This window comes from Tamandua tetradactyla, chromosome 10 (genome assembly GCF_023851605.1).
Source record: "Tamandua tetradactyla isolate mTamTet1 chromosome 10, mTamTet1.pri, whole genome shotgun sequence".
In the NCBI taxonomy this organism is placed as follows: domain Eukaryota; kingdom Metazoa; phylum Chordata; class Mammalia; order Pilosa; family Myrmecophagidae; genus Tamandua; species Tamandua tetradactyla.
Genome location: NC_135336.1, coordinates 49997716 through 50018464, shown reverse-complemented (window position 1 = coordinate 50018464; position 20749 = coordinate 49997716). Strand labels below are relative to the sequence as shown.

General features: G+C 37.8%; 1 protein-coding gene across 1 annotated transcript; it reads left to right on the top strand.

Moving 5' to 3' along the window:
* Positions 1-1116: 1116 nt before the first annotated feature.
* On the top strand, positions 1117-2058 carry LOC143647898 (olfactory receptor 5K1-like). The gene has a single exon (XM_077117580.1). The coding sequence runs from the start codon at positions 1117-1119 to the stop codon at positions 2056-2058; it is 942 nt and encodes a 313-aa protein (XP_076973695.1).
* The last annotated feature ends 18691 nt before the right edge of the window (positions 2059-20749 follow it).

Below are 20749 nucleotides of genomic sequence, written 5' to 3'. Positions count from 1 at the left end.
CAAAGTGACAAAGTTGGAAGAGCTGCTGTTAAATACGGGAACTGAAGATGGAAGTGGATAAGCGTACTTTAAACGACACCCTAGAAATCTGGTATCTTAGAGATACCAAAGTATAATGTTTTTCTGGAAGCAGGCTGTTGCTTCTGTCAATATCATGAAACTATGTCCACTGTTCTCCAGTAAAGGCAAGTAGATCTGAAAATGATAAAGGGAAGGTGAGCTTAAATGAGTAATCAAATAGTAAGGAGCTCTTATGTGATAACATAAAAAGTTAAGGAGAAATCTCTATGGAGTATGCTGAATACAGTAAATGATGGGTATTTTTAAACCTCATAATTTGTTCACCACTATGAGGGTATGCTCAGAAGCCTAATAATATCATAACATCAAAGAGATCCTTAAAGCAAAGAATGGATGCATTCAGATAAATGGAGAAAATGATATTTCATTTCTAAGAAGTCTTAGAGAAGTTCTCTGCAAAGCATGCATAGGTTGTACATTGCATTGATATAATTATGAAGGTGAAATATACAAATTACTTATTAAATAAATATGCGGATATTTATTTCCTGATTTTCCAGGTATGTTTTGTGAAAGATGAACAGTGCCCACCTTCATACTTAGTGATCTATAAACACCTCTTAAATGTATAAGTTAATATATCTACTGTGTGCCACTTTTAAACATACTTCCAATGGGATAATAGAAAAATGTTTATTGCGTGGAAAAGATACATGTACAGGATAATTGCTTTTAAGGATACTGTGAGGATATATAATGCAAAACTGATGTTGATATTACTGGCAAATACTGCACCACATATGCATATCTTAGATTCATACACTAACCTTTCATAAATATATACACAAAATCTACTACTCTAAGGACTCTCATGGAACTGTGAAAATATTTCTATGAATCCTGACCAAATATTTTGAGGTCATAGACCTGAACTATAGGAGAAATAATATCATCTAGAATATTTGTGAATGTATTCTAAAGATAACAGAAGATGATTGAGAAACTCCTTTGCCTTTTGTACAAAGGGAAATTAAGACATATTCTAAATTAGAATCTTATTTCTCCATTATTTCTATCCTGACAGAGAACATACAGATGACAGAAGAAAATCATTCCATGGCAACTGAATTTATCCTCACAGGATTTACTGATGAACCAGAGCTGAAACACCTACTATTTGTGGTGTTCTTTGTTATATATCTGGTCATCATGGTGGGGAATCTGGGTTTGGTGGCATTGATCTATATGGAGCGTCGTCTCCACACACCAATGTACATCTTTCTGGGCAACCTGGCACTCATGGATTCCTGCTGTTCCTGTGCTGTTACCCCCAAGATGTTAGAGAACTTTATATCAAAGGATGGAATGATTTCCCTCTATGAATGCATGGCACAATTTTACTTTTTCTGCTTTGCTGAAACTACAGACTGTTTTCTTCTGGCAGCAATGGCCTATGACAGGTATGTGGCAATATGCAGTCCACTGCAGTACCACACGAGGATGTCAAAGAAACTCTGTGTTCAGTTGACCACAGGGGCACACATAGCTGGAAATCTTCATTCCGTGATTCAGGTGGGGTTACTGTTCAGGTTAACATTCTGTGGCTATCAAATCAGTCACTTTTTTTGTGATATGTTTCCACTGTACAAGCTTTCTTGTGTTGACCCCTACATCAATGCCCTGATGCTACGCCTCTTTTCAGGGGCAGTTCTAAGCTTCACTATTACTATAGTCCTAATCTCTTATTTTTACATCCTCTTCACCATTTTCAAAATGAAATCCAAAGAAGGAAAGGGCAAAGCCTTATCAACTTGCGCATCCCACTTTCTCTCTGTCTCAATATTCTATGGTTCTCTACTTTTTGTGTATGTTCAACCAAGTTCAGGCAAAGAAGAAGACAAAGATATACCTGTTGCTATTTTTTATACTCAAGTAATTCCTTTATTAAATCCTTTTATTTATAGTCTAAGAAATAAGGAAGTAATAAATGCTGTAAAAAGAATTGTGAAGAAAAAATCTCAGAACATTTTGAAATAAATATCAGGCCCTGTAACAAACTAATTTTAGTATGATAACTTTTTTCAAAGACAAGGGATATTGAAAAAATTTAAAGTGGCCATTCAGTATGAAAAAAATATTAAATCAGTAAAATTAGATCATGTGAAAGCCAGGTGGACTGGTTTGAAACTGTTATGCACCCCCAAAAAAATCCTATTTCAGCCTTATGGGGACAACCATGTTCTTTTAATCCTGATCCAACATTGTAGGGAGGGATCTCATGATTAGGTTGTTAGGAAACCTTTTGTTCAAGGTGGACTTGATAAGTTTGCTGGAGTCCTTCAAAGAGCTGGCACAGAGCTTATACAAAGACATTTGAACATGGAGAGGAAAACACCAGAAGAACCCACAAGATCTGCCTGAGCTGTTTGAAACCCAAAGCCTGGAGAAGAGTCCAGTACATGTTGCCCTGTGCCTTCCCATGAGATGCTAAGCAAGCCAGAACCCAGAATTTTGCCCTATAGAAGTTAAATAAGGGCCCACAGATGCTTAGAGAAGATGCTGTTGCAATCAGAAGCACAAAGCAATGAACTAGGAATGTGGACTTCAGACACCAGCCACATGCCTTCCCAACTGACAGAGAAATTCAAGACGCCATTCAGCCTTTCTTCGGATTCAAGGTATCTTTCTCTGGATTCCTTAGTTTGGACAATTTTTAAGGCCTTAGAATGGTAAACTTGTAACTTAATAAATCCCTTTATAAAAGCCATTCAATTTCTGATATATTGCAGTCTGGCTGCTTCAGCAAACTAAAACACCAGGCAATCTTTAAATGGATATATACATTCGGAAAGGTGGGTTCCAACTGAGATGTATTGCAAACTTGAAGCTAATAGAATCCATCTAGTAGAAGTAAATGATTATTCCCAAGTTTACAAATTGTGTCAGATTGTAACGAGTTTCAATATTCAATAAATTCAACACATACTAAGTAAATATCACAATAAATAAAGGTAATATTGTTGGCAAATATATAGAATCCCTAATCATAGAAACTCAAATCCAAATTCTCAAATACAAATCCCTTCTTAATCAACACCATCTATCAGATGGAAACTGTGTTTTTGAATTTGAGTCTCATTTTTTTTCTAGAGATTATGTTTGAATATGGATTCATGCAGAACATGTATTCTCAATTAAAAACATTTCCATCTCTCCTCTTAGTTATTTAGCCTCTTAAGCTGTCTGAAACAGAGCATCCATAAAAGGGAGATTTGTCACTCTATTGTGGAAAATGAAGTGATTTATAATGAAGCCCCTGTAGATGTGAGTGTTTTCAGGTTGTTTGATTAGTTGTTTATGATGGATGACACTGCGATTCCTGAATATATCAATTCAGTCAGTTATTTGATCTCCTGATGTTATAAATTGTCTTCTTTGTCCATTAAGAATATCATAAACCTTCACTGTTTTCAATATAAATTGCTATATTGACAGCATTAGCAGTAAGAGGGAGCTGCTGTGCAAGCATCTGAGTAAAAACTATTTACTGATCACTTAAAAGTGTGAAACAAAAGAAACATAACTTAATCAGACTCTACTGTCTGCTAGGTGCTAAATGAGAATTTTCACATATATTGTCTACCAATGAGCTAGGCATTATTTTTCATCCTTTTCCAGAGTAAAATTCATACTATTAAATATTTAGTAGTTTACCCAAGTTCATCTAGTTCATCATTGAATAGGGTTGAGATTTGGATCAATACTGCCTTTATTCCAAGTATTTTACCTTTGCATTCCAGTAGCTTAAATCACAGTTAATCTCAAAATGTTTGCCATATAAGAAGTATATTGAACACACATATATAAATAGAAAGCAAGGCACATCATATAAATGCAATCCTCAATTGTGTTGGGTGTCTACAATATACTTGAGGGTTCAGACACTAGAGATCAGTATTGCCCAGGATATTTAGTTAAAATAGCTGTAGAAGTAAATATGCCTCAAAGAATGGACATCTTTTTGATATTTGCAGAAAACAGTTACAGCAGGAGCAGGATCAAAGTTTATGGGAATCAGTTTTGCCCTGGGAGTTTTGGATCATGGAGGTGCACAATGTGTGTACAGAATAAGAAAGCTGGCAGAGCTATTGCTGAGACTGTTGGTGGTCGTAGAAAAAAACAGATGGAAGTAAATTAGGTTACTTGGAAACTTAATGGATCCTAAGGAATCTTAATATATCTTAATACATCTAAGAAGCATCAAACATTGAAGTCTTTCTGGAAACAGAGAAATATGACTGTAATTACAGAGATCTGATCTAGCATTCAATTGGGAATAGTCTGTAATCAGGATATTAACCACAATAATTTCCATAAAATGTAAAGAAAGGTGAAACCGAAAGAGACCCTAAAGAGAGGGGTGCCTTTGATAAAAGCACATTTTAAAAAAGGAAAAATATTGAGTTGCAATTTTAGTTTTGATAATAAAATGAAGGTTTGTTTTGTTTTATGTGTGTGGTGTATTGATGATGCCTTATTTGGTATAATGTTACAAAGATATAATACAATGCCTGAAATATTTGGGCATTCAATAAATATTTCCTAAGTACATTAATTATAAATTAATGTGATATTATATTTGATTAGTGAATTTAAAAATTTTTTAATATTTTTTACCATTTTAATTTTTCCTGAAAATCACCTGTGCATGTCCTTTGCCAACTTTTTCAATGAGACACATGATTTCTTTGAGGCTATCGTATTTTTGCATGTTTAGCTATAATTCATTTTTTCTCAATTATGTGTTTGCCTTCCCAGGTTCCTTATTTTTTGATATGCAGATATTTTCTTTTAAATGTATTCATATATATTGATCATACTTTTTGTAGTTCCCTTCTCTCCCTGCTTAGAAATTCCCTATTTTAAAAATTCATATTCATTTATATTTTCAAACGTTTCCTATTTGCACTTTTAATTCTTGAATCATTCTAGGTTACATTTTGCTAACTGATCTAAAATAAGTCTCTGATGCTAGTCATACATTTTATCATAATTTAAGAATTTAATGTAACTACAATCAAAATATCAGGTTTGGCTTATAAAGAATTAGGTAAACTGTTCTAAAATCTGTCAGCTAAAAGCCAAGAAAATATTGAAAGGGATTAATATCAGATATCAGAAATTAAGATGTGTGATGTCTACAATAATTTAAACAAAATCATATTAATTCAAAAATCAATACACAGTTTATAGAAAAAATATTGCCCAGAAGTCAACCCAAGGATATGGTAAGAATAACATAAAAAAATAGCCAGTAAGGATAGAACCCTAAGTTAAAACATGGACTATAGTTAATAGGACAACTATAAAAATGTGGTTTTCATCAATTGTAACAAATGTTCCACAAATGCAAGTTCATAATAGGGTGGTATATAGAAACTCTGTATTTCATGCATGATGAAAAAATTTATATTGAAAAAACAATATACAAATAAAGGTTTCTTTAAGTCCCATCCTAAGGCTCTGTTTAACTATTTGGATCTTCTTTCATTGTGTTTTGTTTTACCCTATTCAGTTAAAGTTTTGTTATGGAAAATTACAAATATAAATAAAATGCATCTCCATGCATCTCTTACCAGTTCAATAAACTTTTAATACAATTAAGTTAGCGTGTAATAGGTATATCGTTTTTATTTTTGAAATAATTAATAAATAAATATTTTTAATTCCTCAGTTTTAATTTCTACTTTAGTTAATACACTTAAATGAAATATAATAAACAAAAATTTTGTTAAGCCCTAAATAATTTTAAGAACATAAAAGAGTACAAATGTCAAAAGTGTGAGATTCTGTGAATTAGATGGAAATTGTACCTCTATTTCCACCCTCTATTTGGTGAACATTGTTAGTTGTAAGCCTTACATCCATTGATCCCCTTTCCCTTTTCTAAGGCACCATGATTTTGTTTTATATTTCTGCATCTCTGCCCCCAAATTTTATCTATATTGAATATCAGAATTTGTTGAAAGATGAATTGTTTGACTTGTCTATGGCCAATAAAGTAGAAAAGGTGATTTTCTGGAAGTTTATGATAATATGTTTTATTTATTTAAAAGAGATCTACAGGAAGGGAGTCATTCATTCTGTGAATGCATAATGTGAGGATGTGAAATCTGACATCATCCTCATCTACTTTGCCATCTTCATCTGCTTTCATATGCCCAGCCAGCCTAGGTGTGAAATCAACATGCAATGGAGGATGGAACTGAGGAAATCACTGAGAAATAGCACCAGACTAACTGAAATAAAATTATCTTCTTTAGTTTTGTAATACAGTAGACTTTCTTACTGTTTAAACTGTTTGGAGAGATGTTTTATTTTCAACTGAAGTAAATTATTTCACACATCATGGTTTTTATTTTATCTTGTAGGTTTATCTTTTTGTGTTCTATTTTTAAATAATCCTCAACAATCTATTTTTACAAATAATTTTTCAGTTCTTCCATTTTGACATTACAGCATATCTATTGAGTCATTTATTTTTATTAGCATATGTTACTTATCAATAACTCCATTTAAAAAAAATTAAGAGACAAAGAATCATTTTAATTGTGTACAGAAATACCAAGTTGAAGCTCAGGAATCAACCCAGGCCATCTTGTCCAGATCTCTTGTTCTTAACCACTAAGCTATTCTATGTATAGAATAAGGAACCAAAAGTAACATGAATAGAAAATTCTTTCATGAGGCTAAGATCTAATGTGCACAGAGAAATAGAGTAGAGATCCAAAATAAATGTGGATCAATGAAATTTTTCCATAAAGTAATTTGAAAAAAATTTAAACCTACAGAAGAGATTAATAATTATACAATTAATACCCTGTAAATTTTTGACCACGATAAAACAATGTACATATATGAACATATAAAGCATAAAACTATAGGTGTGATCTCAAGATATTTTGGCCTGGAATACTCCAATATACACATCAAAAGGACAAAGGCATTTCCTACATAATCAAAATTATTATCATAAGCAAGAAACTTATGATGATTCAATACCATATAATAAACAGCGTTCAAAATTTTCCCAGTTGTTGCAAATTGTCTTCAAGTATTTAATATTCCATCAAGGATTCAGTTAAATGTCACTATTTCCTTTACATTACCATGACTCTAATCATTAGAGTACATTATAACTCTAATCTAGAAAATTTCCCTTGAATTTTTTCCACTTTCAGTTTAAATTTTTTGGCAGAGTAGGTGTGCTATGTTTTCCTTTTTGCATCACAATGAAAGGCATAACCTCATAACCGGTGATGCAAATTTTGAAAAATAGATTAAGTGGTGACCAGATCATTCCATGCTAAAAATGATGTGTCTCTTTTATAATTTAAATAAAATCAGCCTGGTAATACATAGAAACAAAGTGTATTACCACATATTCAACATTTTATTCAGTGTTTTTATTATCCATTTACAAACCTCACATGAACCTGATAATGCATTGGAGGTGTTAAAATAGTGTTTTATCTGATTTTTACTTGGATTCTTTCTAAAAGAATAGCTGTTTCTCAAGGCCATTTAAACTTAAAATTTTAAGAACAGTTTTAGATTTTTTGAAAAATTATGATTTACTCCCATCATTAACAGTACTCTTAAATTAGTATGGTACATTTGTTGCAACTAATAACCAGAACAGACTAATTATTATTAATTAAACTCTTGATTTATTCTGATTTCCTTAGTTGTACCCAATGTTCTTGTCTTGTTGCAGGATCCCCTCCAGGATGCCATGTTACATGTAGTCATTATGTCTTTTTAGCCTCCTCTTGACTATGAATATTCCTCATATTTTCCTTATATTTTATGGCCATATCAGATTGGGAAGTATTTGTTTAATATTTTGTAGAATGAGGGACACACATACCTAGTTTCAAGATTTATTGTAAGGCTACAGTAAGCAAGACAGCATTGTTGTTTCCCTTGGTGGAAGCACTTCTCCTTCTGGAAATAAAACCTGTAGAGCAGCAGAGATCAAGGTCGCAGGGACAGAGAGCAAAAATTTTCCTAATGGATCACTAGGGGTAATAGTGAGTGGTGCCACTTCCATTTCCACCCATTAGTTCCTAGATCCATGGTTCCTGGCAATGGGAGAAACAGCACGATACAGAGGACACTGATTCACAGCACACACAGCCTCCTGGAGACCATCACCCAAGCCATGTTAAGTATTGCCACCTAGTTGGAACTGCAATTGAGTTTTCAAAAGGCCATTCCATGGTTCTATAAATCCAGCTACCTCTGGATGATGGGAAACATGATAAGACCAGAGAATTCCATGAGCATCTGCTCAATCCTGCATTTCATTTGCTGTGAAGTGGGTTCCTTGATCAGAAGCAATGCTGTGTGAAACACTGTGATGATGGATAAGGTATTCTGTAAGTCTACAGATGGTAGCTTTTATAGAAGCATTGTGTGCAGGGAAAGGAAACCCATATACAGAGTACTGTCTATTCCAGTTAGAACAAATCACTGCCTCTTCCATGATGGGAGTGGTCCAGTGTAATAAACCTCCCACCATGTAGCCGGCTGATCACCTTGGGGAAAGATGCCAAATCAGGGATTGAGTGTGCATCTCTGCTGCTGCAGATTGGGCATTCAGCAGTGGCTGTAGCCAGGTCAGCCTTGGTGAATGGAAGTCCATGTTGCTCAGCCTATACACAACCTCCATTCTACCACCATGACCACTTTGTTCTTGAGCCCATTGGGCAATGACCGGAGTTGCTGGGGAAAGAGGCCTGATATCCACAGAATGGGTCATCTTATCCACTTGGGTATTAAAACCTTTCTCTGCTGAAGTCAGCTCCTGGTGCACATTCACATGAGACACAAATATATTCAGGTTTTTAGCCTACTTAGAAAATGCTATCCACATACCTCTTCCTCAGACCTCTTTGTCACCAATTTTCCAATCATGCTCTTCCCAAGTCCCTGATCATCCAGCCAAGCCATGAGCAACAGCCCATGAGTTAATATATGAATCCACCTCTGGCCACTTCTTCTTCCAAGCAAAATTAACAACCAGGTGTACTGCTCGAAATTCCACCCACTGGAAGAATTTCCCCATATCACTGTCCTTCAGGGACATCACAGAAAGGGGTTGTAGTGCTGTAGCTGTCCACTTTTGGGTGGTACCTGCATGCAGAACCATCTGTAAACCAGGCCCACATTTTCTCTTCTTCAGTCAATTCACTGTAAGGAACTTCCCAAGAGGCCATAGCTCTGGTCTGGGAAAGAGGAGGCAATGTGGCAAGAGTGCAGGCTATGGGCATTTGGGTAACTTCCTCATGTAACCTACTTGCACCTTTAGGACCTGCTCTGGCCCTAAATCATATATTTCATTTCCATTTTATGATGGAGTGCTGCAGCACATGCCCAACTTTATGGCTTGATGAGTCAGACAACACCTTGCTCAAGATAGACAACAAAGGCCTCATGGTAATTTGGTGGCCCATGGTTAAGCGTTCAGTCTCAACTAAGGCCCAGTAGCAGGCCAAAAGCTGTTTCTCAAAAGAAGAGTGGTTATCTGTAGCAGATGGTAAGGATTTGCTCCAAAATCCTAATGGTCTGTGCTGTGATTCTCCTACAGGGGCCTGCCTAAGGCTCCAGACAGCATCCCTAATTGCTACTGACACTTCCAGCAGCATTGGATCTGCTGGATCATATGGTCCAAGTGACAGAGCAGCTGTACAGCAGCCTGGACCTGTCGCAGAGCCTCCTCTTGTCCAGGTCTCCACTCAAAATAAACTACTGTTTCTGATTGCTTGATAATTGGGCCAAAGTAGCATGCCCAAATGAAGAAAATGTTGTTGCCAAAATCCAAAGAGACCAGCTAGGTGTTTGTGCTGGTTTGAAAGGATGTATGTACCCTAAAAAAGCCATGTTTTAATCCTAATCCTATTTTGTAAGGGCAACCATTTCTTCTAACCCCTATTAAGCATTATATGTTTGAAACTGTAATTAGATCATCTCCCTGGAGGTGTGATTTAATCAAGAGTGGTTGTTAAGCTAGATTAGGTAGAGGCATGTCTCCACCCATTTGGGTGGGCCTTGATTAGTTTACTGGAATCCTATAAAAGAGGAAACATTTTAGAAAAAGAGAGATTCTGAGAGAGCAGAGAATGCCACAGCACCACGAAGCAGAGAGTCTACCAGCCAGCAACTGTTGGAGATGAAGAAAGGAAACGCTTCCCAGGGAGCTTCATGAAGAAGGAAGCAGGAGAGTAAGCTAGTAGATGATGCTGTGTTCACTATGTGCCCTTCCAGTTGAGAGAGAGAAGCCCTGACTATGTTTGCCATGTGGCTTCTCACTTGAGAGAGAAACCCTGGACTTCATCAGCCTTCGTGAACCAAGGTATCTTTCTCTGGATGCCTTTGACTGGACATTTCTATAAACTTGCTTTAACTGGGACATTTTCTTGGCTTTAGAATTGTAAACTTGAAACTTATTAAATTCCCCCTTTTAAAAACGTTTCCATTTCTGGTAAATTGCATTCTGGCAGTTAGCAAGCTACAACACTGTTGTTTCTGTTTTTTGGTCATAGGTGGGACCAGATGCAGCAACTTATCTTCACCTTAGAAGGGATATCGCAACATGCCCCAGACCACTAGACACCTAGAAATTTCACTGAGGTGGAAGGCCCCTGTATTTTTGTTGGATTTATCTCCCATTCTCTGACACACAAATGTCTTACCAATAAGTCTAGAGTAGTTGCTACTTCTTGCCCACTAGGTCCAATCAACATGATATCACCAATATAACGGACCAGTGTGATATCTTGTGGGAGGGAGAAATTATCAAGTTCCCTGCAGGCAAGATTATGGCATAGGGCTGCAGAGTTGATATACCCCTGAGGTAGGACAGTGAAAGTATATTGCTGACCTTATCAGTTGAAAGCAAACTGTTTCTGGTGGTCCTTACTAACAGCTACTTAGAAAAAAGCATTTGCCAGATCAATAGCTGCATATCAGATACCAAGGGATGTACTGATTTGCTCAAGCAATAGTATCACATCTGCAACAGCATCTGCAATTGGAGACACCACCTGATTGAGTTTATGATAATCCACTGTCATCCTCCAAGACCTATCTGTTTTCTGCACAGACCAAATAGGAGAGTTGAATGGGGATGTGTTGGGAATCATTACCTCTGCATCCTTCAAGTCCTTAAAAGTGGCAGTAGTCTCTGCAATCTTTTCAGGAATCCAGTATTGCTTCTGGTTTACTACTTGGTAGGTAGGTGCAGTTCTAGTGGCTTCCACTTGGCCTTTCTTACCATAATAGCCCTCATTCCATGAGTTAGAGAACCAACATGGGGATTCTGCCAGTTTCTCAGTATGCCTATTCCAATTATGCATTATGGAACTGAGAAAATAACCACAGAATGGGCCTGGGGACCCAATGGGCCCACTGTGAGACAGACCTGAGTTAAAACTCAATTGACTGGAGGGGTCAAGATGGTGGCTTGGTAAGGTGCACGTGTTTTAGTTCATCCTCCAGAGCAACTACTAAATAACCAGAAATAATACAGAGCAGCTCCCAGAGCCAAGACAGAGACCAGACATGCAGCGTGCCCCAGTCTGGACCAGCTGGACCAGCAGCAAGTCTCCGCAGTGGTGAGTTCCCTGAGCTGCGCGCACTTCCCCAAGCCGTGGCTGCCAGCAGTCAGTGCCCCTCCCTCACGGGTGGCTTCCCAGACCGGCTGCGAGGCTCCGGAACAGTGAGTTCCCCAAGCTGCGGCGGCTGGTGACCGGTGCCCCTTCCCCACAGGCGGCTTCCCGGATGGGCTGTGAGCCTATGGACTGGCTGCGAGTTTCGGAACAGGGAGTTCCCCAAGCCACAGCAGCCAGCACCCCTCCCCCACAGGCGGCTTCCTGGACCAGCTGCAAGTCTCCAGACTGGCTGCGAGTCTCAGAGCAGTGAGTTCCCCAAGCCACAGCAGCCAGCGGCCGGCGCCCCTCCCCCACAAGCGGCTTCCCAGACCAGCTGCAAGTCTCAGGACTGGCTGTGAGTCTTGGAGCAGCGAGTTCCCCAGGCCATGGTGGCCGGTGGCCAGCACCTCTCCCCCACGGGCGGCTTCCCGGAGGGAAAGGAGGGAGTCTCCAGCAGGAGCAGGGACTGAGTCCGACTGAACACCAACAGTGGCATTAATGAACAAATTCTGACTACTGAAAATAGGCCCCCAGCTCAGGCGAAACTCATCGGGGCAGAAGTTGCCAATGGGGCTGGCTGGAAGGGAGGAAAGGGAATGAAACAGAGCCTTCTGCGGCTGTTTCTATGGAGGCTTGGTTGCCTCTGGACTCAGCCCCAGGATTACATAGGCTGCAGCTGCCCCAAATGCAGAAACAGGTTGCTTTCAGGGCTGTCTACCACCTGAACCTTCCCCACGGGAGGGGTGAAATGCAATTCAGGTGGAATCCCTCTCTCAAGGAATTCAGATCCCAGGGCTTCACAATTTGAAGCCATTAAAATCAGCCTACAACCTTTCCTCTGTCTCCACTATGCTCCCAGCAGGGAGGGCCTTCCGAAGTTAAAGGAGCCACAACATATTTTGCTGGTGGGACCCACAGACAAGTGACACACACTGGGCAGGATAAGAAAAACAGAGCCCAGAGACTCCACAGGAAAATCTTTCAACTTGCTGGGTCTCACACTCAGGGAAAACTGATGCAGGTGATTCCTTCCCCATGAAAGGAGGCCAGCTTAGTCCGGGAAAACCCGGCTGGAGTATGTACTACCTATGTAGACAGGGTAGGGAGGGAAAAGGCACCTTACAAGCAGGACAAGAAACAAGAAAATAAGAGCTGAAAATTTACCCTTGGTTAAAAAAAATTTAAGCTAGAAGCCCAGAAAAAGCTGAACTGAAGGTCAATGAACAGATAGACAACAAACTCATCTAGCAAGAAAACCCTAGATAAGATAAGTGAAAGCAATCTCCAAAATAAACTAATTAAGGTAATTAAATGTCCAGATGCCAGCAAAAAATAACAAATCACATCAGGAAAATTGAAGATATGACCCAGTCAAAGGAACAAACCAATAGTTCAAATGAGATACAGGAGCTGAGACAATTAATTCTGAATATATGAACAGAAATGGAAAACCTCTTCAAAAACCAAATCAATAAATTGAGGGAGGACATGAAGAAGGCAAGGAATGAACAAAAAGAAGAAATGGAAAGTCTGGAAAAACAAATCACAGAACTTATGGGAATGAAAGATACAGTAGAAGAGATGAAAAAAAAAACAATGGAAACCTACAATGGTAGATTTCAAGAGACAGAGGTTAGAATTAGTGAACTGGAGGATGGAACACCTGAAATCCAAAAAGCAACAGAAACTATAGGGAAAAGAATGGAAAAATTTGAGCAGAGGCTCAGGGAATTGAATGATAATATGAAGTGCACAAATATACATGTTGTGGGTGTCCCAGAAGGAGAAGAGAAGGGAAAAGGAGGAGAAAAACTAATGGAAGAAATTATCACTGAAAATTTCCCAACTCTTATGAAAGACCTAAAATTACAGATCCAAGAAGTGCAGTGCACCCCAAAGACAATAGACCCAAATAGGCGTTCTCCAAGACACTTACTAATTAGAATGTCAGAGTTAAAAGAGAAAGAGAGGATCTTGAAAGCAGCAAGAGAAAAACAATCCATCACATACAAGGGAAACCCAATAAGACTATGTGTAGATTTCGCAGCAGAAACCATGGAGGCAAGAAGACAGTGGGATGATATATTTAAATTACTAAAAGAGAAAAACTGCCAACCAAGAATTCTATATCCAGCAAAATTGTCCTTCAAAAATGAGGGAGAAATTAAAACATTTTCAGACAAAAAATCACTGAGAGAATGTGTCTCTCGGTCAAGAGACCAGCTCTGCAAGAAATACTAAAGGGAGCACTAGAGACAGATACGAAAAGACAGAAGAGAGAGGCATGGAGAAGAGTGTAGAAAGAAGGAAAATTAGATATGACATATATAATACAAAAGGCAAAATGGTAGAGGAAAGTATTACCCAAACACTAATAACACTAAATATTAATGGACTGAATTCCCCAATCAAAAGACATAGACTAGCAGAACGGATTAAAAAACAGGATCCTTCTATATGCTGCCTACAGGAAACACATCTTAAACACAAAGATAAACATAAGTTGAAAGTGAAAGGTTGGGAAAAGATATTTCATGCAAATAACAACCAGAAAAGAGCAGGAGTAACTATACTAATATCCAACAAAGTAGACTTCAAATGTAAAACAGATACTATCTACTAATAAAAGGAACAATTAAACAAGAAGACATAACAATCATAAATATTTATGCACCGAACCAGAATGCCCCAAAATACGTGAGGATTACACTGCAAATACTGAAAAGGGAAATAGACACATCTACCATAAGAGTTGGAGACTTCAATTCCCCACTCTCATCAATGGACAGAACATCTAGACAGAGGATCAATAAAGAAGCAGAGAATTTGAATATTACAATAAATGAGCTAGACTTAACAGACATTTATAGGACATTACACCCCACAACAGCAGGATACACCTTTGTCTCAAGGGCTGATGGATCATTCTCAAAGATAGACCATATGCTGGGTCACAAAGCAAGTCTCAACAAATTCAAAAAGATTGAAATCATACACAACACTTTCTCAGATCATAAAGGAATGAAGTTGGAAATCAATAATAGGCAGAGTGCCAGAAAATTCACAAATACGTGGAGGTTCAACAACACACTCTTAAACAACCAGTGGGTCAAGGAAGAAATTACAAGAGAAATTAGTAAATATCTCGAGGCGAATGAAAATGAAAACACAACATATCAAAACCTATGGGATGCAGCAAAGGCAGTGCTAAGAGGGAAATTTATTGCCCTAAATGCCTATATCAAAAAGGAAGAAAGGGCAAAAATTCGGGAATTAATTGTCCACTTGGAAGAACTGGAGAAAGAACAGCAAACTAACTCCAAAGCAAGCAAAAGGAAAGAAATAACAAAGATTAGAGCAGAAATAAATGAAATTGAGAACATGAAAACAATAGAGAAAATCAGTAAGACCAGAAGTTGGTTCTATGAGAAAATCAATAAGATTGATGGGCCCTTAGCAAGATTGACAAAAAGAAGAAGAGAGAGGACACAAATAAATAAGATCAGAAATGGAAGAGGAGACATAATCACTGACCTCACAGAAATAAAGGAGGTAATAACAGGATACTATGAACAACTTTATGCTAATAAATCCAACAATGTAGATAAAATGGACAAGTTCCTAGAAAGGCATGAACAACCAACTTTGACTCAAAGAAATAGATGACCTCAACAAACCAATCACAAGTAAAGAAATTGAATCAGTCATTCAAAAGCTTCCCCAAAAGAAAAGTCCAGGACAAGACGGCTTCACATGTGAATTCTACCAAACATTCCAGGAAGAATTAGTACCAGTCCTGCTCAAACTCTTCAAAAAAATTGAAGTGGAGTGAAAGCTACCTAATTCATTCTATGAAACCAACATCAACCTCATACCAAAACCAGGCAAGGATATTACAAAAAAACAAACTACAGACCAATCTCTCTAATGAATATAGATGCAAAAATTGTCAACAAAATTCTAGCAAATCGAATCCAGCAACACATTAAAAGAATTATGCATCATGACCAAGTAGGATTCATCCCAGTTATACAAAGATGGTACAACATAAGAAAATCAATTAATGTAATACCCCATATCAACAAATCAAAGCAGAAAAATCACATGATCATCTCAGTTGATGCAGAGAAGGTATTTGACAAGATTCAACAGCCTTTCCTGTTGAAAACACTTCAAAGGATAGGAATACAAGGGAACTTCCTTAAAATGATAGAGGGAATATCTGAAAAACCCACAGCTAATATCATCCTCAATGGGGAAAAATTGAAAACTTTCCCCCTAAGATCAGGAACTAGACAAGGATGTCCACTATCATCACTGTTATTCAACATCATGTTGGAAGTTCTAGCCAGAGTAATTAGACAAGAAAAAGAAATACAAGGCATCAAAATTGGAAAGGAAGAACTAAAACTATCACTGTTTGCAGATGGTATGATACTATACATCAAAAACACTGAAAAATCCACAGCAAAACTACTAGAGCTAATCAACGAGTACAGCAAAGTAGCAGGTTACAAGATCAACATTCAAAAATCTGTAGTGTTTCTATACACTAGCAATGAACAAGCTGAGGGGGAAATCAAGAAACGAATCCCATTTACAACTGCAACTAAAAGAATAAAATACTTAGGAATAAATTTAACTAAAGAGACAAAAGACCTATACAAAGAAAACTACAAGAAACTGTTAAAAGAAATCACAGAAGACCGAAATAGATGGAAGAGCATACTATGTTCATGGATTGGAAGACTAAATATAGTTAAGATGTCAATTCTACCTAAATTGATTTACAGATTCAATGCAATACTAATCAAAATCCCAGCAACTTATTTTTCAGAAATAGAAAAACCAATAAGCAAATTTATCTGGAAGGGCAGGGTGCCCCGAATTGCTAAAAGTATCTTGAGGGAAAAAAAACGAAGCAGGAGATCTCACGCTGCCTGACTTTAAGGCATATTATGAAGCCACAGTGGTCAAAACAGCATGGTATTGGCATAAAGATAGATATATCGACCAATGGAATCGAATAGAGTGCTCAGATATAGACCTTCTCATCTATGGACATTTGATCTTTGATAAGGCAATCAAGCCAACTCACCTGGGACAGAACAGTCTCTTCAATAAATGATGCCTAGAGAACTGGATATCCATAAGCAAAGAATGAAAGAGGACCCGTATCTCACACCCTATACAAAAGTTAACTCAAAATGGATCAAAAATCTAAACATTAGGTCTAAGACCATAAAACAGTTAGAGGAAAAGGTAGGGAGATATCTTATGAATCTTATAACTGGAGGCAGTTTTATAGACCTTACACCTAAAGCAAGAGCACTGAAGAAAGAAAGAAAGAAAGAAAGAAATGGGAGCTCCTCAAAATTAAACACTTTTGTGCATCAAAGAACTTCATCAAGAAAGTAGAAAGACAGCCTACACAATGGGAGACAATATTTGGAAATGACATATCAGATAAAGGTCTAGTATCCAGAATTTATAAAGAGATTGTTCAACTCAACAACAAAAAGACAGCCAATCCAATTACAAAATGGGAAAAAGACTTGAACAGACACTTCTCAGAAGAGGAAATACAAATGGCCAAAAGGCACATGAAGAGATGCTCAATGTCCCTGGCCATTAGAGAAATGCAAATCAAAACCACAATGAGATATCATCTCACACCCACCAGGTTGGCCATCATCAACAAAACAAAAAATGACAAGTGCTGGAGAGGATGTGGAGAAAGAGACACACTTATCCACTGTTGGTGAGAATGTCAAATGGTGCAACCACTGTGGAAGGCAGTTTGGTGATTCCTCAAAAAGCTGAATAAAGAATTGCCGTATGACCCAGCAATACCATTGCTAGGTATCTACTCAAAGGACTTAAGGGCAAAGACACAAATGGACATTTGCACACCAATGTTTATAGCAGCATTATTTACAATTTCAAAGAGATGGAAACAGCTAAAATGTCCATCAACAGAAGGGTGGCTAAACAAACTGTGGTATATACATATGATGGAATATTATGCAGCTCTAAGACAGAATAAACTTATGAAGCATGTAATAACATGGATGGACCTAGAGAACATTATGCTGAGTGAGACTAGCCAAAAACTAAAGGACAAATACTGCATGGTCTCACTGATATGAACCGACATTAGAGAATAAACTTGGAATGTGTCATTGGTAACAGAGACCATCAGGAGATAGAAATAAGGTAAGATAATGGGTAACTGGAGCTGAAGGGATACAGACTGTGCAACAGGACTGGATACAAAAACTCAGAAATGGACAGCACAATACTACCTAATTGTAATGTAATTATGTTAAAATACTGAATGAAGCTGCATGTGAGGTATAGTTTTTTTTCTCTCTATTATCATTTTATTTCTTTTTCTGTTGTCTTTTTATTTCTTTTTATGTTGTCTTTTTATTTCTTTTTCTAAATCGATGCAAATGTACTAAGAAATGATGAATATGCAACTATGTGATGATATTAAGAATTTCTGATTGTATATGTAGAATGGAATGTTTTCTAAATGTTTTGTTAGTTATTTTTTTTAATTAATAAAAAAACTCAATTGATCATTCAATTGATCAACTCAATTGATCACCTGACCTCCATAAGTCCCCACTCTGACTGGTGGACCAGAGATGTTTTGCATTCCCTGGAATTAATGTCACTTCTGAACCAGTGTCTAATAATCCCCAAAATATTTGATCTTTTCCTTTTCTCCAAAGCACAGTTACCCTGGTAAAAGGCTCTAGGTCTCCTTGGGGAAGGCTTGGAGGAAGATTAACAGTATAAATTTGTGGCACTTTAACAGAGTCCTCCCTTAAAGGGACCTGGCCTCCCTCTCATTCAAGTGGCTCTGGGTTTGTAAACTGTCTCAAGTCTTGAAATTGATTAAGGGGCTGTGACTATGTTTTTGTAATTCAAATTAGAGTGATGTTCATTCGACCTAGAACTCTTCTACTTATACAGCTCAAACAAGAATTTAGTGGACTGCTCATCTATTGTACTTCTAGGAACCCCATGATCTACTAGCCAATGCCACAAGTCTCTAGGAGTCAGATTATTTTGACTCCTGCTTTGAGTCTGCTCTCTATTATGATAGCCACATCCATCTTGTCTCTGGCAATTAAATGCTGCCACCTGGCTTCTGCCAACTTGGGATCCAATCATCCCCACTGTGTTTAAGGATTCCAGCTCAGTGACAGAAATTTTCACAGTAATATCTGACCAGTAGAGAAGGGCAACTACAGAGCTCTTCAGGGATGATGGAGCTAGTCTCACAAATTTGTTTTGCACAGTTCTGGTAAAAGATTTATCTTCTGGACATTTCTGGGGCATAGGAGCAGACTTACCATGATAAATCCACTCTAACATGCCAACCTCTCTAAGTCATTGGATCCCCTCATCTACATTATATCAGAGCAGTTTTGACATTTCAGCCTCACATAATGTTGGCCACTCTTTGATCCATGTTTCAGCCAACCACCAAAACATACAGTTAATGTTTTTTCTAACCCCTTGAGCTATAACATTGAATGCAGAATCTCTGCTCAATGGGCCCACATCAATAAATTCAGCCCGATCCAAATTTATAGTCCTCCCACCATTATCCTATACCCTTAGAATCCATTGTCACACATATTTCCCTGATTTTTGTGTCTATAAATTGGAAAACTCATGCAGTTCTTTTGGAGTATAATGTACCTCCTCATGAGTGACACTTTGGACCTCACCTTTTGGGGCTTGTTCAGACTTCAGTCTAGTTATAGATCTGGAAGAAATGAGGTGTGGTGGGAGTGGGTCATGAAAAGTATTATAAGTATCTTCCAAGCCAATTGCTTCAGGGCATTCACTTGCAGTTTCATCTGTTGAAACTGTATTAATCACTCTAGGGTTAATCCCTTCAGGTGGAGGTTGTGTGGCCAACTCCTCAGGGCAGGCTTGAGATGGGGTGACTATGTCCTCAGAGCAGACTATTACCGGATTATCTAGAAAAGACTTGGCGTGATCTAGGGTTTCAACTTCTTCACCACCATCATTATCAATCTATGTATCACCATCTCATTTTTCAGCATCCCACTCCTTTCCAATCAATGCCCTTACTTTAATGGCAGACACCATGCAAGATTGAGATTTCAGCTTATTTGTAAAGTTGCTACTCTAACAATCAGACTCTGAGTCTGAATTTCAGAGCTCTCAAGTCTGCCGCTACAGGAAACAAGATTTTCTTCAGGGTACTAATAGAAAACTTACATCTGTCATACAGCATGTAAGCTTCTCATTTGAAGACTTCAGCTCATCCCTTGCCTTCATCAACATATACAGAATATCTAACAACAACCAGCCAACATCTCTATACCTCCTAATTTCAAAAACTCTTTAAAGGTGTCAAAAACATTATCCCCCAGAGGCTGGCTTCATGTAAGTAGAGCATTAGAAGAATCCAATTTTGATATTTTGACTTTCTCTTTTGCCAGCTTACCCCATGGATTTGCAGTGTCATTCTGATTATGAGAAGCAGAGTCTTTAGTACTCGTGAGTCCAGTCAGGGTAGAAAACAAATCATAAAAACCCATTTTTCAGATTCTGCTTCTCAAGAACGATTCCCAGTACCAAGCTGTATTAGCTAGAGTTCTTTAGAGAAACAGAACCTTCAGGAGATATCTGCAAATATAAAATTTATAAAAGTGTATCATATAATGGTGAAGATGTAGAGTCCAAAGTTTGTAGGGCAGGCTGCAAGTTGGCAGCTCTGATGAAAGTCCTTAAAGAGCTCTCAGGAGAGGCTGGCCACCTGAAGCAGGAAGAATGACTATCTCTTCTGAACCTTCCTTAAGGCCTTCTGTGATTAGATTAAACATCACTCATTGTAGAAGACACTTCCCTTAGTTGATTACAAATGCAATTAGCTGTGGATGCAGCCAACATGATCATGATATAAGCCCATGAAATGTCCTCACAGCAACAAAAAAGCCAGTGCGTGCCTGCCCAGACAACCA

Excerpts from the sequence above, each read along its gene's own strand:
- LOC143647898 (XM_077117580.1), top strand. The coding sequence starts at position 1,117 with ATGACAGAAGAAAATCATTCCATGGCAACTGAATTTATCCTCACAGGA.